Below are 19,551 nucleotides of genomic sequence, written 5' to 3'. Positions count from 1 at the left end.
ATGGGAATAAATAGCACAGGAAACTTACTTGGATGTTAAATGTAGTTCAGTGTGTGCACCCACCAAGCTAACGAAAGCATGCTAACATGTGGTCTGTGTAATGAATGATGGTGTGGTGTATTACCAGTGACAGGGGAAACTGCCACAAAGTTTATAATGTGGACTTTATATGATATTATATTAAATTCATCGACGTTCTCGTTCGTCTCTCAGGTTCTCCAGCTGGGCTCGGACATCCTGCCTCAGTACAAACAGGAAACTCCGAAAACGCCGCCGCATATCATCCTGCACTACTGCCTCTTCAAGACGACGTGGGACTGGGTGATCCTCATCCTCACCTTCTACACCGCCATCATGGTGCCATACAACGTCTCCTTCAAGACCAAGCAGAACAACGTCACCTGGCTGGTGGTGGACAGCATCGTGGACGTCATCTTCCTCGTCGACATCGTCCTCAACTTCCACACCACCTTCGTCGGGCCGGCGGGCGAGGTCATCTCCGACCCCAAACTCATCCGCATGAACTACGTCAAGACCTGGTTCGTCATCGACCTGCTGTCCTGTCTGCCTTATGACGTCATCAACGCCTTCGAGAACGTGGACGAGGTCAGTGGACTTTTATTATTTCTCTTTTTTAAATATAACGCAGGGCAACAGACTGAAACTAAAGCAGCAAATATCAGTTTTCTTTATAATCAGTCTGACAGACAATTAACTGGTTGTGTGCCCTGTTTGTCACCTGCCGATTAAAGTGAAGTTAGCCATCAGACTCATCCCAACATACAAAAATGGCTCCTGATATTTCTGAACGACACCAAATTCTACTTTAAGTCTTCACTCCCACAATCACACTGATGCTGGGTGTGTGTGGGCCATGTGTGTCGGTTTCATTTATGGTGTAAATGATTAAGGTGAAACAAGGGGTCCAAAGCAATGCATGTCTCAGCATTTCATTCATTCAGAAAACTACATTTAATGGTTGTGCAAACGTGCAACTTTACTTTTACTTTCTTTGTTCTTTTTAACTATGGCAGCAGCTGTCTCAGCACTCAGAGTCCAAGACAAATTTCCCTTCAGGGACAATAAAATATATATCTATCTATCTAGTTGTTTTCAACATTTCTTCAGAAATATAAATGTAAAGTTAAAGTCTCAGGAGGATAAGGGAAGTGGTGTGAATGAGGTACAAGCTGTATGAGGCTCAGTGATAAATAAATGTTGGTAAGATGATGAATTCATAAATCAGTTAAACTAGTTTTAAAAGCAGCATCAGGTTTGTTAAAATGTACATTTAGTATTTTTGTTGGTTTTATATCATTTGAAATGATATTTGCACCATTTTTTTACCAAAAGTAAGACTGAATGCTCCTGAAAATGTCAAATGGTGTAACCACAAAAGAATGATACATATTACATATTTTATCACCTACAGTGTATTTAAGTGGACTTAAACTAATAATGACTTCATTTAAAACATGTAAATGTTTCCTGATCTCCATGGTAACCAGAGTAAATGTAATATTTAGAACAATTGTATTCCATTACCTTTATTTAATATAAAGTTATAATGTATAATGTACAAAGTTTTTATGGTTACACCACTTAGACATTTTTGCCATAATCCTCTAATATATTCTCTCTAAATGGATTAAAAGCAGAAATTTGATGCTGGGTCCACAAAAAAAGAATGTGTGCAAGTTATTCATACGTTTATTTTCACATTTTAACCCTTTAAATTTAAACTAAACCACATGGACACTAATATAAACATCATTGACTGCAAAAAACTGAACAAATAATAATAAACAGAAATGTATTACAAGCTCCTTAAAATATCAGTCTGTTTACCCGGTGGTAAAACAGGTTCCCTTTAAGGAAATTGTTTGTGATCTGCTGCTGTAGATGAAATGTCGCCTTCATTACTGCAACACAGTTCACACGTGTCTGCTGACAGTGACAGCAGATGTGTTTGTGTTGATGTCGGCGGACAGATGAAGGTCGACGTTCTTCAGGCTGAAAACACGAGTGTGAAACTGTAGAAAAACTAAAGAGGAAAGTAGCTTCTGTGTGACGTCCACAGTCGGTTTAGTTCAGTTTAGTTTATTTCAAACATGTTAAAATAACAAAATAAACATATAGACTCAAAACAAAACAAAATACAAATGACAGCAGAGGTAAACCTTTCTAGTCCTTCACCTTTTTTTTAAAAACTCTAACAATCAAAACAAATCTATAAAACATTAAAATCAAAACAAGAGAAACGATAACCAAAAAAACAAGATTGTTTGTGTGGATTCAAGTTTATTTTATACTTAAAGCACTTCAAAAAGCAAACAGACTTTGCACCAAAGTGCTTCACAAAGTCAAATAGATAGATAGATAGATAGATAGATAGATAGATAGATAGATAGATAGATAGATAGATAGATAGATAGATAGATAGATAGATAGATAGATAGATAGATAGATAGATAGATAGATAGATAGATAGATAGATAGATTATTGATCGTTTACTAGACATTGATTGGTTACAGCAGATACATTCACACTTAAGACAGCAACATGTTTCATCACATAGCAACACATCTCCAACTAGCAATGGAAAAAAACTAAAAACATATTACTAAAAATACCCCAAAATTGCACTAATAAAACAAATATATGTGTAAATAATGAGGAAATACTCAGTGTGCAATAAGTGCCAGTAGAGGTGCCCTGCAGTATCTCAGAACACCTGTTGTAAGTACAAACATACAAGCATAAAAGGAGCAAAGAGATATGTAATGAAACCACGGAGGGATTTATAGACAGTTAGGAGAGTTTTGAATGTGATCCTGTAATGAACGGGGAGCCGGTGTAAGGAGGGTGGAGGTGATGTAGTCTCTTTTCTTTGACCTTATTAATAACCGGGAAGCAGAGTTCTGGATCAGTTGTAGACAGGAAACTGTAAATTGAGAAATGCCGAGGTAGAGCGAGTCACAGTAGTCCAGTCTGGATGATATCAGTAAATTAATGGATGACACTTTCTAAAGTAGGTCAGAGGTTCTGAGCTGAAAGAAGCTGGACCTGACAATTTAGTTTACCTGTTTGTTGAAGTTTAGATCAAATATAACAGCCAGGTTCTTGCTATGTGGTCTGATTGAGGTTTTGGGCAATGACAGTGGTATGATGGTTAGATGGTGTGATGGTGTGATGATAAGATGGTTTGATGGTATGATGGTAAGATGGAACATGACGGTATGATGGTGTGATGGTGTGGTAGGATGGATGTGGATATGGTGTGATGGTGGTTGATGGTAGGATGGTAGGATGGTATGATGTAGTGATGGTATGTGATGGTGTGAGTGGTATGGATGGTATGATGGTATAAGGTGTGTTGGTATGGTTGTATGATGGTTAGGAAGGTTGGATGGTTGTGATGTGTGATGGGTGTTGGTGTGATGGTAAGGTGGTAAGATGGTATGATGGTATGATGGTGTGATGGTACGATGGTACGATGGTACGATGGTACGATGGTACAATGGTACGATGGTAAGATGGTACGATGATATGATGGTATGATGGTCAGATGGTATGATGGTTTGATGGGAGGATGGTAGGAGGGTGTGATGTATGACGGTATGATGGTATAATGGTTTGATGGTATGATGGTATGATGGTCAGATGGTATGATGGTATGATGGTATGATGGTTTGATGGTAGGATGGTTTGATGGTAGGATGGTGTGATGGTGTGATGGTAAGGTGGTAAGATGGTATGATGGTTTGATGGTTTGATGGTATGATGGTTTGATGGTAAGATGGTATGATGGTAAGATGGTATGAGGGTATGATGGTATGATGGTATGGTATGGTAGTGTGATGGGAAGATGGGAAGATGGTATGATGGTGTGATGGTTTGGTGGTATGATGGTATGGTGGTATGATGGTATGGTGGTATGATGGTTTGATGGTATGATGGTAAGATGGTGTGATGTATGACGGTATGATGGTTTGATGGTATGAAGGTTTGAATGTATGATGGTATGATGGTGTGATTGTATGATGGTTTGATGGTTTGATGGTATGATGGTAAGATGGTAAGATGGTGTGATGGTATGATGGTCAGATGGTATGATGGTCAGATGGTAAGATGGTAAGATGTTATGATGGTATGATGGTATGATGGTACGATAGTAAGACGGTATGATGGTACGATAGTAAGACGGTATGATGGTTAGATGGTTAGATGGTATGATAGTATGATGTGGGGGCCAAAGAGTCCTTATTTAACTGAAGTGAGTTATGAGCCAGCCAGTCTTTGATGTCATGGATACAGTTTTGTAGTCGGCCTGGTTTTGTGAATTAGTCGCTCATTAAACCAACAGGAATAACTTTCAGTCACTGTGATCAGAATATATTTATTATTTCATATAAATCTGGGACATTTTAGTTTGTTAAATAAAACTTTCATTTCATCATTTTAACATATAACTGCTGCTTCTTGTCAAAAGCACTAAAAAAAGTTCCTGTACAAACATCAAACTGTCACATGCAGGTTTTAAAGTGAGTTTCACAAACAGAGAGATTTTTCTGTATTTTCTGTTTTTATTATTGTCCTTCCTTTTGTCTCCGGTTTGAAGTGGACGTGTTTCTGTGCAACAGTCACACTTTACAACCACTTTAATCAAAATGTGTTGACAGATGTTGGCAGATGTTTCCAGGCCACACTCACACTGCACTGATGTAACAGAACAGCTGTGTTTGTGACTGCTTACTCAGCCTGGAACATTTGATATAATACAGAAACATTTTTCAGGATGTGAAGCCGAGCATTAAAGGTGATGTTTGATTTAAGTAACCCTGATTGAGTCCTCAGTGTTTAATACATATGTTTGGTTATTAGACACAGCTCGATGATTTATCCTCTTCCTCAGTGTGGATGTTAACAACTGAGTAATAATCAGGAGATTCTCATTCAGTCACAGCCGAGTCTGTCGAGTCATTTCACGTCCATATTGATTACAGTTTGGAGCTGAAACATCGCTGCGTCAGCGCCTTCACACTGAATGCTGACGTGACATAAACCAACCAGAATTACACGAATGCATTTCTGCTTTGACTGAAGGAACAGATTTGAATATTTTATCCACCACTGGTTCAAAGCCTTCATTGTCACTGCATGATGTACAACATAATTAATATGTCTAGTGGTTCATACAGTTACATAAAAAACTACAGACAAGAAGACACATTAGTCTGAATAATAAATAAAACAAACAAATAATATAAAACAATGATGAAAAGCAGAGTGAGTACATATACTTGGTTATATTCATATAGTGAATTGTGTGGATAATATTGCACATGATGGATAGATAGATAGATAGATAGATAGATAGATAGATAGATAGATAGATAGATAGATAGATAGATAGATAGATAGATAGATAGATAGATAGATAGATAGATAGATAGATAGATAGATAGAGGTATGTAGGTATAGATAGATAAGTAGGTAGGTAGATGGATAGGTAGATAGATAGATAGATAGATAGATAGATAGATAGATAGATAGATAGATAGATAGATAGATAGATAGATAGATAGATAGATAGATAGATAGATAGATAGATAGATAGATAGAGGTAGGTAGGTATAAATATAGAGATAGATGTAGGTAGGTATAGATAGATCAAGTCAAGATGACAGCTTTGGGAAAGAAGCTGTTTGTTACTCTATTTGTTTTTTGTTTTTTATTGTTCTGTATCTCCTTCCAGACGGTTAGGATGGAAAACAGGCCGTGTCCAGGGTGGGTTGGGTCTTTTATAATACAGCTGGCTTTCTTGCTCAGTCAGCCAGTGTCATTCAGAGGTGGTAATGTTTATATGTCATTCAGAGGTGGTAACGTGGTCTTGTTGACACGCTCAGCTGCCTTCACCACCCGCTACAGTTCCCTCCGATCTTCCACTGTGCAGCTGCTGTACCACACAGCGGTGCAGCAGTCGGTCAGCAGGGTTTCCATGGTGGCACAGTAAAGGTTTGTCAGTAGTCTCTGCTGAGCCTTCTTCACCTGGTGAGGGATGAGTGTAGACCACGTAAGATTTACCAAGATGTAGACTCTAGGACTAGACTAGGAACTTGAAACACTCCATCATCTCTACTTCCTCTCCTTGTATGCAGAGGATTAGGGTTAGGGTTAGTGCTCAATGCGTCATTGCTCAATGCATCATTTCCTGAAGTCTATCAACATCTCCTTCGTTTTTGAAGTGTTAAGGTAGCTGTAGGCTGTCTCATTGTTGTTGGTTATCAGTCCTGCTAAAGTGGTGTCGTCAGCAAATTTAACAATGGTGTTTGAGGAGTGAATGGAGGAGCAGTCATGTGTGAAGAGGGAGTAGAGGAGAGGGCTGAGGACACACCCCTGCAGCACTCTGGTGCTCAGGATCAGGGTTGATGAAGTGTGGTCTCCCATGCTGACACGATCAGGGTATTATTGCACATATACAGGTTTCTACTTATTAGCCTGATATTCAGCAGTTTAGTTCCCTGATGGCACTTGACATACTTCTTACACCACCGGTTAAATCATAGCTCAGTAGAATGGGTCTAAGTGTTTTATATACAGTATAAACTAGTATGGAGGTGTTTTATGTAGTCAGGTCTGTTTATTTATAAAGCCCTGAATCATAAATCTGCTTCCAACCAGGAAAAGCAGGCAACGGTCCAGACCTCCAGAAACAGAGCAGAGGTTTCTGGCACGACTTCATCTACTTCTAAGATACACAGAGAAGAAAAAAAAGGCAAAGAAAAAAGTCAAAGCTCCAGCAGGACTTATAATATACAGACTAACTTGATGAAGGATGCAAACTGGAACATGTTGGTGCTTTGACCTTTTCAGACCTGCAGGTTTACTTCACGTCGTCTGTGTCCACATAATCTGATGAATTAATGGTACATTTACATTTAAGCTTCTATTGAACTCATTTGTTGTAAAGTTTAGGGACAGGTTGTATTATTCCATTAAGGTGGAAGAGTGTATAAAGACCCTGAAGCCCACGTGAACATATTCAGATGTTTATGATCATGAAAAATTGGCAAATATTCACATCTGAGAAGCTGCTGCCAGATAATCTTTTGGTATTTTTCTTTAAAAAAGGACTTAAATGATGAATCACTGGAACCTGGAAGAGTTTGTATAGATGCTGTGAGCGTGACAGGTTTAACACGCTTAGTCTGACTTTCATGGTGGGACATGCAGCTCTCCACTGTCCTCTTACCTTACAATCAAAATCAACCTTGTGCGTCAGGAAAATACTCAGCAGCAGTTTTGTCTTTACGTTGCTCAGCTGCTTCAAAAACAATCACGTTGCACAAAATCAGCAAATGCTTTAACTTCCAAAGCTGAGCACCGCTGATTAAAGCGAGTGACCGACTCTCTGGCTAAATCCATATGTGTCTGGTTGCTTGACCTTTTACCACGTTTTAAATTTCTGCCTGTAGGCTTCTGGCACCGACTCACATGCTTTTATGCATCGTAACAGCAAAAAGCATGTGAGAGGGGACTCCCTGTAGCACACATGTACAACCTCACTCACAAGTACTGCAAACTCTTGATGAGGTACCAACACACCAGAGATCATTACCACTGATTATACCCTAGCTTCACAATTGTCATACTCCAACCACAAAGATCATTAAAGAGAAAAACAGGAACAGAGCTACTACAACTCAACAAAACTCAACAAACAATGACATCTACCTGCTTTAAGAGGCAACAACTTTAACCAAATTAACATTATACCTCATAAGACTCCCGGACGAGCATTCATTTGTCACAGTCCGACTCTAGACTGTGGCATAAAAGTGGAGTCATGTCGGTATTCAATAGTACAAAAGTACATTTATTTAAAATAAACCGAGAACAACACGTAGGCAGTGTAAAGGTCCGTCCACACTAAGAACGAACACTATAACAATAACTATAAAGATAATGCTGTGATGAACTATAACGTCCTGTCTCTCAGCTGCTGGTTCCAGATGTGTCTGCAGATAATGAAAATAGATATAGATGAGTTGTTGCTGCTGTATGTTGTACAGAGAAATAAAGTGAATACTACAAAGCTCAATTAAAGCTAACTAACGACAAAGTTAGTGAAGATTCACTGACTTTGTTCTCTATTATAATGTGAAAAAACAACAAAGTTCCAGCATCTTTGGATAATAAAGAGAGACAAACCTCTGTAAAGAAACAAAGCTGCATTATAATAAATACATATGAATTAATAAAGTCATAATTTAGATGATATTTGCAGGTTTTGAAGTTGTACTGTAAATGTCAGGCTGCTGTTTGGTTTATAGGAAGGATTCTGATTGGCTGTCGGGTTGCTTTATGGTTTATCGGAAGGATTCTGATTGGCTGTCGGGTTGCTGTATGGTTTATAGGAAGGATTCTGATTGGCTGTCGGGCTGCTGTACGGTTTATAGGAAAGATTCTGATTGGCTGTCGGGCTGCTGTATGGTTTGTAGGAAAGATTCTGATTGGCTGCTTAAACATGAGGCACACCGAGTCCAGGTGTTTCCCATCCTGCTGATACTGAATCATCTAATAATTTCAGCTCTGGAGTACTATCATGTATCACAGGAAGTTAACCTGGCTGTTTTACACTCTGCACAGAATACGACACCTTCTGTCCTTCGACCCTCGCTTCAGGTGACAGGAAGTACAAATACAGCAGCAGCAGCAGCTTCTGGTTTGTTAGAGGAAAGTCTTTTATTCATTCAGGTCTGAAATATGTCTGCAGCTCAGTTTCCTCTGGTGCAGGCTGGGTTTTAAGGTCAGCTGGTCATCATTCATATTGGAAAACTATCCACCGGAAACATCCAATCGATGCATTTTTTTTTGTGGCTCAGAAAAATCAGCTCAGAAAAACGTTGATTGTGACGGATGAACTCTGACAGAAAGGAGTTTTAAAACCAACAGAGTGTCAGTCTTTCTTTGTGACGTAGCAGATAGATGGATATTTATTGTCCCCAGAGAGAAATACAGGACTGTATTAAGCACTGTGTCGTCCTCCCGGGTCAAATTGACCCCATCTGTTTTGACTGTTCCTTCTTTCCTCCCTTCCTTCCTTCCTTCCGTCTGTCCTTCCTCCCTCCCTTCCTTCCTTCCTTCCTTCCTTCCTTCCTTCCTTCCTTCCTTCCTTCCTTCCTTCCTTCCTTCCTTCCTCCCTCCTTCCTTTCCTCCCTTCCTTCCTTCCTCCCTCCCTCCCTCCCTTCCTTCCTTGCTCCTTTCCTGCCTTTCTCCCTCCTTTCCTTTCCTTTCCTTCCTTCCTTTCTCCCTCCTTCTTTTCCTTCCTTCTTCCTCCCTCCTTCCTTTCCTCCCTTCCTTCCTTCCTCCTTCCCCCCCTTCCTTCCTTCCTCCTTTCCTTCCTTCTTCCTCCCTTCCTTCCTTGACTCGAGGACGACAGGACTGTATTAAACACTGTGAGTCCGCTGTGGAGACATTTAGTCATGTGTGACCTGCAGCAGCCACCGTCCATCCAGCTGAGGCATGAAATTGAAGACAATGCAGCCCGACTGCAGGATGTGGCACCGTGAGTCCCATCAGCATGATGGAGTGGACTGTTTAACATTCATCCAATGACTTCACAGCATGTAATTACTGCTTATGAATGTAGAGAGAAAGGTCATGACTGAGCAGAGCAGAAGTGCTGACCGGTCAAATATGCATAAAAAACCTCCAGTGATGCAAAGAGAGAATCTTTTACATCTGTCATGTAGCTGCTGTGTCTCTGCTGTTTGATTCAGGAGAGGTGATGGAAAAGGAGGAGGAGGAGGAGGAGGAGGAGGAGGAGGAGGGGATTCTCTTTGAACTCAGTAATCCAGTTTATCTTAAGCTGCTGTAAGAAGAGCTCAGAGCTGGTCTGATACTGATCTGTTTAAAGATGGCCAACCTGCAACAGTGAGCTTATCCACTAACACGAACCTGAAGTATTTATTGTTTAATTAAATGTATTTAACCACGAAAAGGTGCATCCTGGCAGCAGCACAATTAACAACAAAAATAATGAATAAATTAAATCATAAAATATCACAAATCATCAAACATGGAAAATATGAATCAGTCAAAGTATCTACAGACCGATGTGACCCTTAGTCATTTATGGCGCTTTTCCACTACACAGTTCCAGTACTACTCGGCTCGCCTCGGTACGGTTCCAGGAACCTTTTCCATTACAAAAAAGTTCCTACTCAACGTGGGCGGGTTCGTCATACCACGGCTCCGCGAAACTGCCGTGACTTCGTTTTATACGCAACACAAAACACATAACCAATGGAGGACATGGAGGCGATGGTGTTCTTGCTGCTGTTTGTGGCTTTCTGTCTCACACAAAGCAAGAAAATTGAGCCGTATAGCTGTAACTATGGTAACGCTGCTGCCGGTATTTAAAAATGCTGGACGGCTAATGACTCTTCCAGCGACAACTCTTCTGACCAATCAGCGGCCAGCAGTGTGTCGACGTCACATTTAGTTCCGGCTTGGCTCGCTTGGAACCTCACCAGAGCAGGTACTAAAAAAGTACCAGGTACCAGGTACTATCCCTAGTGGAAACGCAAAAAGAACCGAGGCGAGTCGTGCTGGAACTGTGTAGTGGAAAAGCACCATTAGAGTCTCTTTAAATGCACCAGTGAGACCAGATCCTGAAGATTTGGGTAATTATTCAGCTGATTCAAAGCAGAGCAAGCAGATAACTTAAACGCTCTTTTTCACAGTTCATTGCAGACTTTTAGGACTTTAATTAAGGTTCAAATTAACGACACCTCGTCCCCAGTTCATCCTCTCAAAGCTTCGGCTCTTTTTTTGCCTCCAGCTGGAAGAGAAACGGCTCACCAGCTTTTTTGCAGAGGCTCTCTGTGCTCAACCCGAGGATCTCTCACTGCAGTGATTCATATCTAAAATTAAAGCTCAGAATAAAACTTTCTGATCTGATATATATTAAATAAACTCTCTGTCATGATGCTTTCATTATTAACAGAATATTCACACACATTAACACAATCAACACAGATTAGATTGAATTAAGGCAAAGGCTATTTGCACCCCAGTACAATTAGAAGTGGATGCTATTTGTACCCTGGTATCAAAGTGTTTTATTTGCCCTGTCTTGGTGCAAATATCAATGTATGCCATTTGCACCCCAGTACAATAGGAGTGCATTAAGTACCCTGCGGGACTGAGTGTCGGAGGGGAGCGTGTGGAGTTATGCAGAAGACTCCCGTATCCCACCGGGACAGCAGGATAAATATACGTCGCTGTTCTCTTCTGTATATCATATAATAATTTCTGTCCGGTGAGATCTATCACTTCCCAGCGTGAAAAAATGTCAGGTGTGGCGTGAGAGCGGGTGAGCAGCTTGAAATGTGTGTCTCACGGCCAATGCCTGAGACTTCAGAGGTCTGAAATATATTTGGTATCCATGGCAACCATAGACTTATCTGTCAAGATTTAATTTCCATCATATAACAAACTGAAGGTTGTAAATTCAGATATTTTCGGGTTGTATGCATTTACTTAACAAAGTTATTAAAATGCAGCAGAGTTTCTCCACTGAAAACATTATTAATATATAACTGCTGCTGTAAAGAATCGAACCCGAGTCTCCTGAACTAATGACGGACACGATGCCCGTTACGCCACCGCTTCGATTCTACATAGGGACGTGACAGCCCAATATGTTTGCTAATACGGAAGATAGACTGACAAACTGATGCTTGTAAACATTTACTGAGGAAAGATTATGAAAATATAATAATAATAATAATAATACAACTTTCCCGCCAGAAATGTCTTTAGAGCAAACATTAGAGATGAAACCTTTCTGCTGGCGTGGAAGATGAATGTCCGCCATGTTTTCACGTTGTTATACGTCGAGGGTGCAAATAGCTCAGCTGTGTGGCCGAGGCTGTTTGTACCAGGGGTGCAAATAGACACTCCGTTGAATTAATCATCACAGATTACACCAAATATTTCAGTTTTTCTTTCTTCCTTTTAAACGTCTCCAAAGCACTGGATCCTCGTCCATTTATTCAGAGACTTCACAGCGTTTGATTCATTGTCTGTTGTAATGCAGACCGGCTTCTCCTACAAGCTCCTAAGAGGCCGTTGACTCTCCATCGGGCCTCGTCGGGGAAACAACATTTGCAAGCATTGACTCTCCATTGTAAAATCACAGTGGATGTAATGAATTATCAGGCTCACATACGGCTCCTTTGTGCTGCTTAACCACAAAAGGTCAAGGAAGAAGGAAGGAAGAGGGATGGAGGAAAGAGAGAGGAAGGGAAGAAGGAAGGGAGGAAAGAGAGAGGAAGTGGATGTAATGAATTATCAGGCTCACGTACGGCTCCTTTGTGCTGCTTAACCACAAAAGGTCAGCAGCAATCTCAGAGTACTCCACAGCTGTGAAATCCCTCTCTGCTTCTCCTCGTCGTTTTGCATTCAGCGCAGGTAATTCCACTTTGGAGGAATAATTGCATGAGAGGGTCACATGTCTTTAGTCCGGTGTGTCGACTGTTCTCCTTCAAGCTCACAGCGGTTATTAGACATATCTTTGGCCCAATTGAATAAAACTACAGCACAGGCATTTTAACCTTCCTGTTGTCCTCCTGGGTCAAATTGACCCGTCTGTTTTGACTGTTCCTTCTTTCCTCCCTTCCTTCCTTCTTTCCTCCCTCCCTCCCTCCCTCCCTCATTCTTTCCTTTCCTCCTTCCCTCCTTCCTTCCTTCCTTCCTTCCTTCCTTCCTTTTCTTCTTCCCTCCCTACTTCTCTTTCTTTCCTCCCCCCTTCCTTCCTCTGTCCTTCCTTCTTTCATCTGTCCTTCTTTCCTCCCTTCCTCTTTTCCTTTCTCCCTCCCTTCTTCCTTCCTTCTTCCTCCCTCCCTCCTCCCTTCCTTCTTTCCTCTGTCCTTCCTTCCTTCCTTTCCTTCCTCTCTTCCTTCTTTCTTTTGCTCCCTTCCTTCCTCCCTCATTTCCTTCCTTCCTTCCTTCCTTTCCTCCCTTCCTTCCTCCTTTCCTTCCTTCTTCCTCGCTTCCTTCCTTCCTCCTTTCTTTCTTTCTTCCTCCCTTCCTTTCTTCCTCCCTCCTTTCCTTTCTCCCTTCCTCCCTCCATTCCTTCCTTCCTCCCTTCCTTCCTCCTTTCCTTCCTTCTTCCTCCCTTCCATCCTTCCTTCTTCCTCCCTTCCTTCTTTTACTCGAGGACAACAGGAGGTTTAAAGCACTCTTTGCATATGATTTGTTCTTGTTCATCACTTTGCAAACACTTCGATGGACGAGCTCTTCGCCTCTTCAGCTGCAGACCTTTGATTTTGCACGTCTGCGCTGTTGTTTATGAGTCTTCTTCTCCGAACTGCAGCCACAACTTCCAGGAAATGTTTGCTCAGGCATGAAAGCTCCATTAAAATGAATCTAAAACATGTCAATCTCCTCCTGCTGGTTTAGGAAACGCTTGATTTGATATGCAGCAGAGCCCCTTTTTAAAACGTCAATATCTCAGTCAATCATGTTCATTTAAACGAGGAAAAACATTCTCATCCAGATTAATATTTGATTAATTGTGCAGCTGTGCTTCAGACTCAGGATGTTGGTAGTTGGCAGGTTGAACAGAATTCAAAGGATCACGTCACATTTAAGCTTATAAACATGATATTTTTGAACCATAACTTTCAGTATTTCAATCAACCTAAATGTGTTAATGGGAATCTGATGAAGTACTCAATTGGTATCAGTATCACCCTCCTGTTGTCCTTGAGTCAAGGAAGGAAGGGAGGAAGGAAAGATGGAAGAAAGGAAGAAGGAAGGAAAAGAGGGAGGTAGGATGGAAGAAAGGGAGGAAGAAGGAAGGAAAAGAGGGAGGAAGGAAGGAAGGGAGGAAGAAGGAAGGAAAGGAAGGGAGGGAGGGAGTAAGGAAGGAAAGGAGGAAGGAAGAAGGAAGGAAGCTAGGGGGGAGGAAAGAAAGAGAGGAAGGAAAGGAAGGAACGAAGGAAAGAAGGAGTGAAAGAGGAAGGAAGGACAGAAGGAAGGGAGGAAAGAGAGAGGAAGGAAAGAAACAGGCAAGGAGGAAGGGAAGAAGGACAGACAGACGGAAGGAAGGAAGGAAGGAAGGAAGGGAGGAAAGAAGGAACAGTCAAAACAGACGGGGTCAATTTGACCCGGGAGGACGACACGAAGGTTAAGAGGACTTGGATCGGGGCTGGTATCATCATTTATATCATTTAAACGATACGCGGCCCTACTGACTATTTATTCTATAATTGGGACAGATGTTGTTATCAGGATATGAAGTCAGGAAATGTATGTTAGGATAATACGTGATAATCAGCAGCTCTCTCATCACAGCAGAATAATTACTTTTCTCATTAGAGGAAAACAAAGCCAGTGTGTTACGATCATTAAATAAATATATGGATCAGAGGAAAACAAAGAGTAGAAAATAAATTACAATAAATGTCCTGTTTGGGCTACCGTAGAAAGCTGTTGAGGCAGATGAAGCGTCAGGGGATTTAAACCTCTGGCTTCAGACCATCAGGGTGAAATCAAGCTTTTCACTTTCTCTCTGCTCTCTGCTGTGATGAGAGAGCGCCGGCTGTGAAGGCTGAAGAGGAAACAGTGTTGTTGATGAGAGGAAAAGGACCAGTCACACATGGAGAGCTGCTGCATGTTTCATACAAGTTTCATACATGGTTCATATATGTTTCATTCATGTTTCATGTTCAGTGCAGCATGAATCCGTCCTGAGTGTAAAAGCTCTGCTGCAGAGTGTGGAGGAGGATTTCAGTAAAGAAGCTGTTAGATTACATAACATCAGTTTTAAATTTAACTTTATGGCCACAGAGGTTGTTCTTTATGTTCAGATAATAGATAAATATTTATTCAGGGAAGTTATTAATGTAATTAAATAAAGGTAATGGAATACAATTGTTCTAAATATTACATTTCATCTGGGGAATCATGGAGATCAGGAACCTGACTTCTTTCTTTCTTTCTTTCTTTCTTTCTTTCTTTCTTTTTCTTTCTCTTCTTCCTTGTTTATCTTTCTTTTTGTTTCTTTCCTCCTTTATTTCTGTCTTTCTTTCTCCTCTTCCTCTTAACTTCCTTTCTGTTTCTTTCCTTCTTTCTTTCTTAATTTTTCCTTCTTATCTTCTTCCTTGTTTATCTTTCTTTCTCTCCTCCTCCAACTTTGGGTTATTTCTTCCTCTTCTTCCTTCTTTCTTTCTTTCTTTCTTTCTTTCTTTCTTTCTTTCTCTCTAGGTGATAAAATATGTAATATTTATCATTCTTTTGTGATTACACCATTTGACATTTTCAGGAGCATTCAGTCTTACTTTTGGTAAAAAATGGCGCAAATGTCATTTCAAATGATATAAAACCAACAAAAATACTAAATGTACATTTTAACAAACCTGATGCTGCTTTTAAAACTAGTTTAACTGGTTTATGAATTCATCATCTTACCAACACTTATTATTACTGACCCACGTTCCTCTTGTTCATACTGACTAATAAAAGATGCCGTTTAAAACTAGTTTTAAAGATGTTTAAGGTTTTTTTTCTGCATTCATCCATTTATAAAACAATTATTAAAACAATAAAACCTTAATTACACATTGATCCAGTTTTCTCGTATTGATCATTTTTTAATATATTGATTATATTGAACTGGGCGTAACTCGGACGTCCATGATGTCTTGCTGCTACGGACGTCCATGATGTCTTGCTGCTATGGAGCCGCTGAGTTCAGTCTGCATTTATCTCCTTTAAAACCAACAAAAATACTAAATGTACATTTTAACAAACCTGATGCTGCTTTTTAAACTAATTTAATTGATTTATGAATTGATCATCTTACCAACACTGTTACTGACCCATATATATTTACCTTTATGGCAACAGAGGGTGTGATTTATCGTCCCTCTCTTTCTGTATTTGGCTCGTTTTTCTCTACAGTAATAATTACAGCTGCTGTGAGTCAAATCTCGGCCTCGGAGCGTCGTCCTCAGATGATCTGCTGTAATGTCCGCTTCGTTTTTACACCAGATTTATTTACATTTATTCATTAACAATCTGCTGAATCAGCTGTTAGAAGCTGCCGTCTGCTGTGTAACACGATGTTCAGACAGCTGTCTCTGATTCATGTGATACTGACCTAAAAATGTGATATTCTGAGATTTAAGGAGGTTTACTGGTGATGACATTGGAGATAATGATCCACTCAGGAAGTCACACTGAATAATGTGTAATATATCTTCACTTTCACCTCTCGTTTCCCTGTGGAGGCTTTCTGTGGATCAGAGTGTCTCGGTTTGATTCTCGGTTCCTTCAGTCGACGTGATACAGAACCCTTCGTAGGTCAAACCAACAAGCTGCTGTTTCATAAATCATTTCTTTGCTTTTCAATCAATGAATCAATGAACTGAACGCTCAGCTGTCTGTTAAAAAGTTAAAATATTAAGATTTTATTGATCAATCGATTCATTTGTTTTTATTTTGATCAGATTTAAAGTTTTGATCCAAATGTTTCAGAAACTTTTTCACTGTGGAGAAAAAACCCTAAAACGTCTCTTCTTTCTCCTCTTCCTCCTCCTCTTCGTCGTCCTCCTCCTCTTCCACCCAACCCTCTCCCTCCTCCTCCTCCTCCTCCTTCTCTTCTTCTTCTTCTTCTTCTTCCTCTTCCTCCTCCCCCTCCTCCTCTCCATCCTCCTCCTCTCCCTCCTTCTCTCCCTCCTCTGCTCCTCCTCCTCCTCTTCCCCCTCCTCCTCCTCCCCCTCTCCCTCCTCTTCCTCCTCCTCCTCCTCCTCTTCCTCCTCCTCAGGGTATCAGCAGTCTCTTCAGCTCCCTGAAAGTGGTGCGCCTCCTGCGTTTGGGTCGCGTTGCTAGGAAACTGGACCACTACATCGAGTATGGCGCTGCTGTGCTGGTGTTACTGGTGTGTGTGTTCGGGCTGGCGGCTCACTGGTTGGCGTGTATCTGGTACAGCATCGGCGACTACGAGGTGATCGACGAGGACAACAACAGCGTGCGTATGGACAGCTGGCTGTTCCTGCTGGGCGAGACGGTGGGAACGCCGTACCGCTTCAACGCCTCGGGTTCGGGCCGATGGGAAGGCGGACCGAGCAAGGACTCGGTCTACATCACCTCGCTGTACTTCACCATGACCAGTCTGACCAGTATCGGCTTCGGGAACATCGCGCCCAACACCAATGGGGAGAAGATCTTCGCCGTGGCCATGATGATGATCGGATGTGAGTTTGATTCATGTTTTACTTTCTTTAGTCAAACAATCTGTCTATAGTTTGAGAAGTTGCAACCAGGTGGGGAGCTCCGGTCCTCTGAAATGAGGCCAACGCGGAAGTAACTTAAAACTGCATTCTATCAAAAGGCCACCAGGGGGCGACCGTTTTGGTGTCAAAAGGACTTCCGTCTCTATACAAGTCAATGGAGAATTCACCAACTTCTCACTTGATTTCTAACCTCAGTAAACGTTTTCAAAATGTGTTTATGGTCTCAATCGCTAGTTTAAAGCCTTCTTCAATGCAGTATGATGTTCATTTGGGACATTTTGGCCTCCCTGATTTTATATGTGACGATAAAGCAGGGTATGCATTAGGGCGTGGCTACGTGGTGATTGACAGGTTGATTGGTTCACAGGTTCAGGAGGGCGCCTCATGCTCCTCCTGATGCCCATATAAGTAGAATCCATGTTTTTATTTTTCCCAGCATGCACCTGAAATTTTCAAGATGGCGCTGCTCAGATCCGATACTATTAGCCTCCGAGCAGCAGTCCACAAACCAATGGGTGACGTCACGGATGTTACGTCCATTTCTTATATACAGTCTATGGACTTCCATCTGTCAAATTAAACATGACTTTCCTTGAATCCCTCTACACACCGACTGAGCAGAGGAAACACGAAGAGGCAGACTGCTCCGTCAATAATGTATCGACGGCGTTCAGACAGACTCAGAGTGAAGTTTTCAGGTGGACGATTGTCGGCTCAGGATTAATAAAACGAGGCGTTCGCTAACCGGCTGCAGATGTTTACAACGAGGACGGTTAAAAAAAAGAGTTTTAGTTTCAGTTTTTGGGGGTTTTTGATTCAGAATCGGCTCAATAAGTAGAAACACTGGCACACTTCCTCCTCTTCCTCTTCCTCCTCCTCCTCTTCCTCCTCCCCCTCTTCCTCTTCTTCCTCCTTCCCCTCCTCTTCCTCCTCATCTTTCTCCTCCTTCTCTTCTCCCTCCTCCTTCCCATCCTCCTCCTCCTCTTCCTCCTTCCCCTCCTCCTCTTCTTCCTCCTCCTCCTCTCCTCTTCCTCCCCCTTTTCCTCTTCCTCTTCCTCCCCCTCTTCCATTTCCTCCTCTTCCTCCTCCTCCTCTTCCTCCTCCTTCCCCTCCTCCTCTTCCTCCTCTTCCAAGATTCACTTTTTTAACAAATCAAATTTGAGGAGAATTTAAGTTCACATCTTAAATCTACCTGCAAAGCAATCATTTCCCTTTTTAACTTTATTAGTGATAAATGCTTTGATAATACACACACACACACACACACACACACACACACACACACACACACACACACACATGCACCTAGTCTCTAAATGTGAGCATCTGGTCCCAGTCTGGAGCTGTGCAGTTGGTCATTTATTGTTGTTGCTCGACTGTCTGCTCCTAAAAACCCTTTTAGGAATCAATTAGAATTATAAATCATCCCCAAGCTTTTTAATAAATGGACATTATTTATCACGGAGCTCTAAAAAGGTTCATAAAGGAAAACAGCTGCTGAACGTTGGAGATCATCACTGTCTCTGCTGCAGCAAATCACACAGCAGCTAAAGTGTCACAGTAATTATCTACTTATCGTACAATAAGCTAATTATCAACATCATCGTGTCTATAAAGGGACTCATCATATGATACATAGACATGACCTTTGACCTCAGTATTAGCAGCTAAGAGGCTCTTCATGTTCTCCGTTCCTCACTGTGATGTTTGAGTGGAGACTGAAGCACAATTAAAGGTAAATAACCCCAAACATAATGGCAGTCTGTGTTTTTACAGAAGTGTAGCGCCCACTATCCAATCCCCTCCCACCGTCCCTTATACCAGTGTTTCCTACAGAATATTGAGAGACTATGGTAGTTGGACCTCAGTCTGACCCTCTAGGGGGTTTCAGCTCCACCAGGATAGCCTAAATTTGAAGCCGAAAGCAGCAACGAGCCGGTTTCAGGCGTCACAAACGTTAGCAAAGTCACTTGTCACAATTTAAAAAGACCTGAGACCAGTTAGACTCTTGTTTCATCAGCTCAAACCCTGCAGCATTTCAATGAGCGCACACTCAAAGTTCCAGCATTTCGTCCGCCTGCCTTCATCAGATTTGAACGAAACTTGCTGAGTTGGTTCAGTAGATACGACACAACGTCTCCAGTGAGTTTAATCAGGTTTGCTTAGAGGCATCTTGTGTTATGAGCACATATGTGATAGACCATAACAACCTGAACCGATCAATTTGGCACATCAGAT

General features: G+C 41.4%; 1 protein-coding gene across 1 annotated transcript in view; it reads left to right on the top strand.

The window, feature by feature from the left end:
• The window catches only part of LOC133987434 (potassium voltage-gated channel subfamily H member 1-like), a 38,495-nt gene that overhangs the window by 14,217 nt on the left and 4,727 nt on the right, over positions 1-19,551 (top strand). Inside the window, exons 7-8 of the mRNA XM_062426805.1 lie at positions 214-606; positions 16,845-17,289. Of these exons, the coding sequence (XP_062282789.1) occupies positions 214-606; positions 16,845-17,289 (838 nt within the window). The remainder of the gene's footprint in view (positions 1-213; positions 607-16,844; positions 17,290-19,551) is intronic.

Source organism: Scomber scombrus, chromosome 2, assembly GCF_963691925.1.
Source record: "Scomber scombrus chromosome 2, fScoSco1.1, whole genome shotgun sequence".
In the NCBI taxonomy this organism is placed as follows: Eukaryota; Metazoa; Chordata; class Actinopteri; order Scombriformes; family Scombridae; genus Scomber; species Scomber scombrus.
This window is presented reverse-complemented; position numbering and strand designations above follow the sequence as displayed.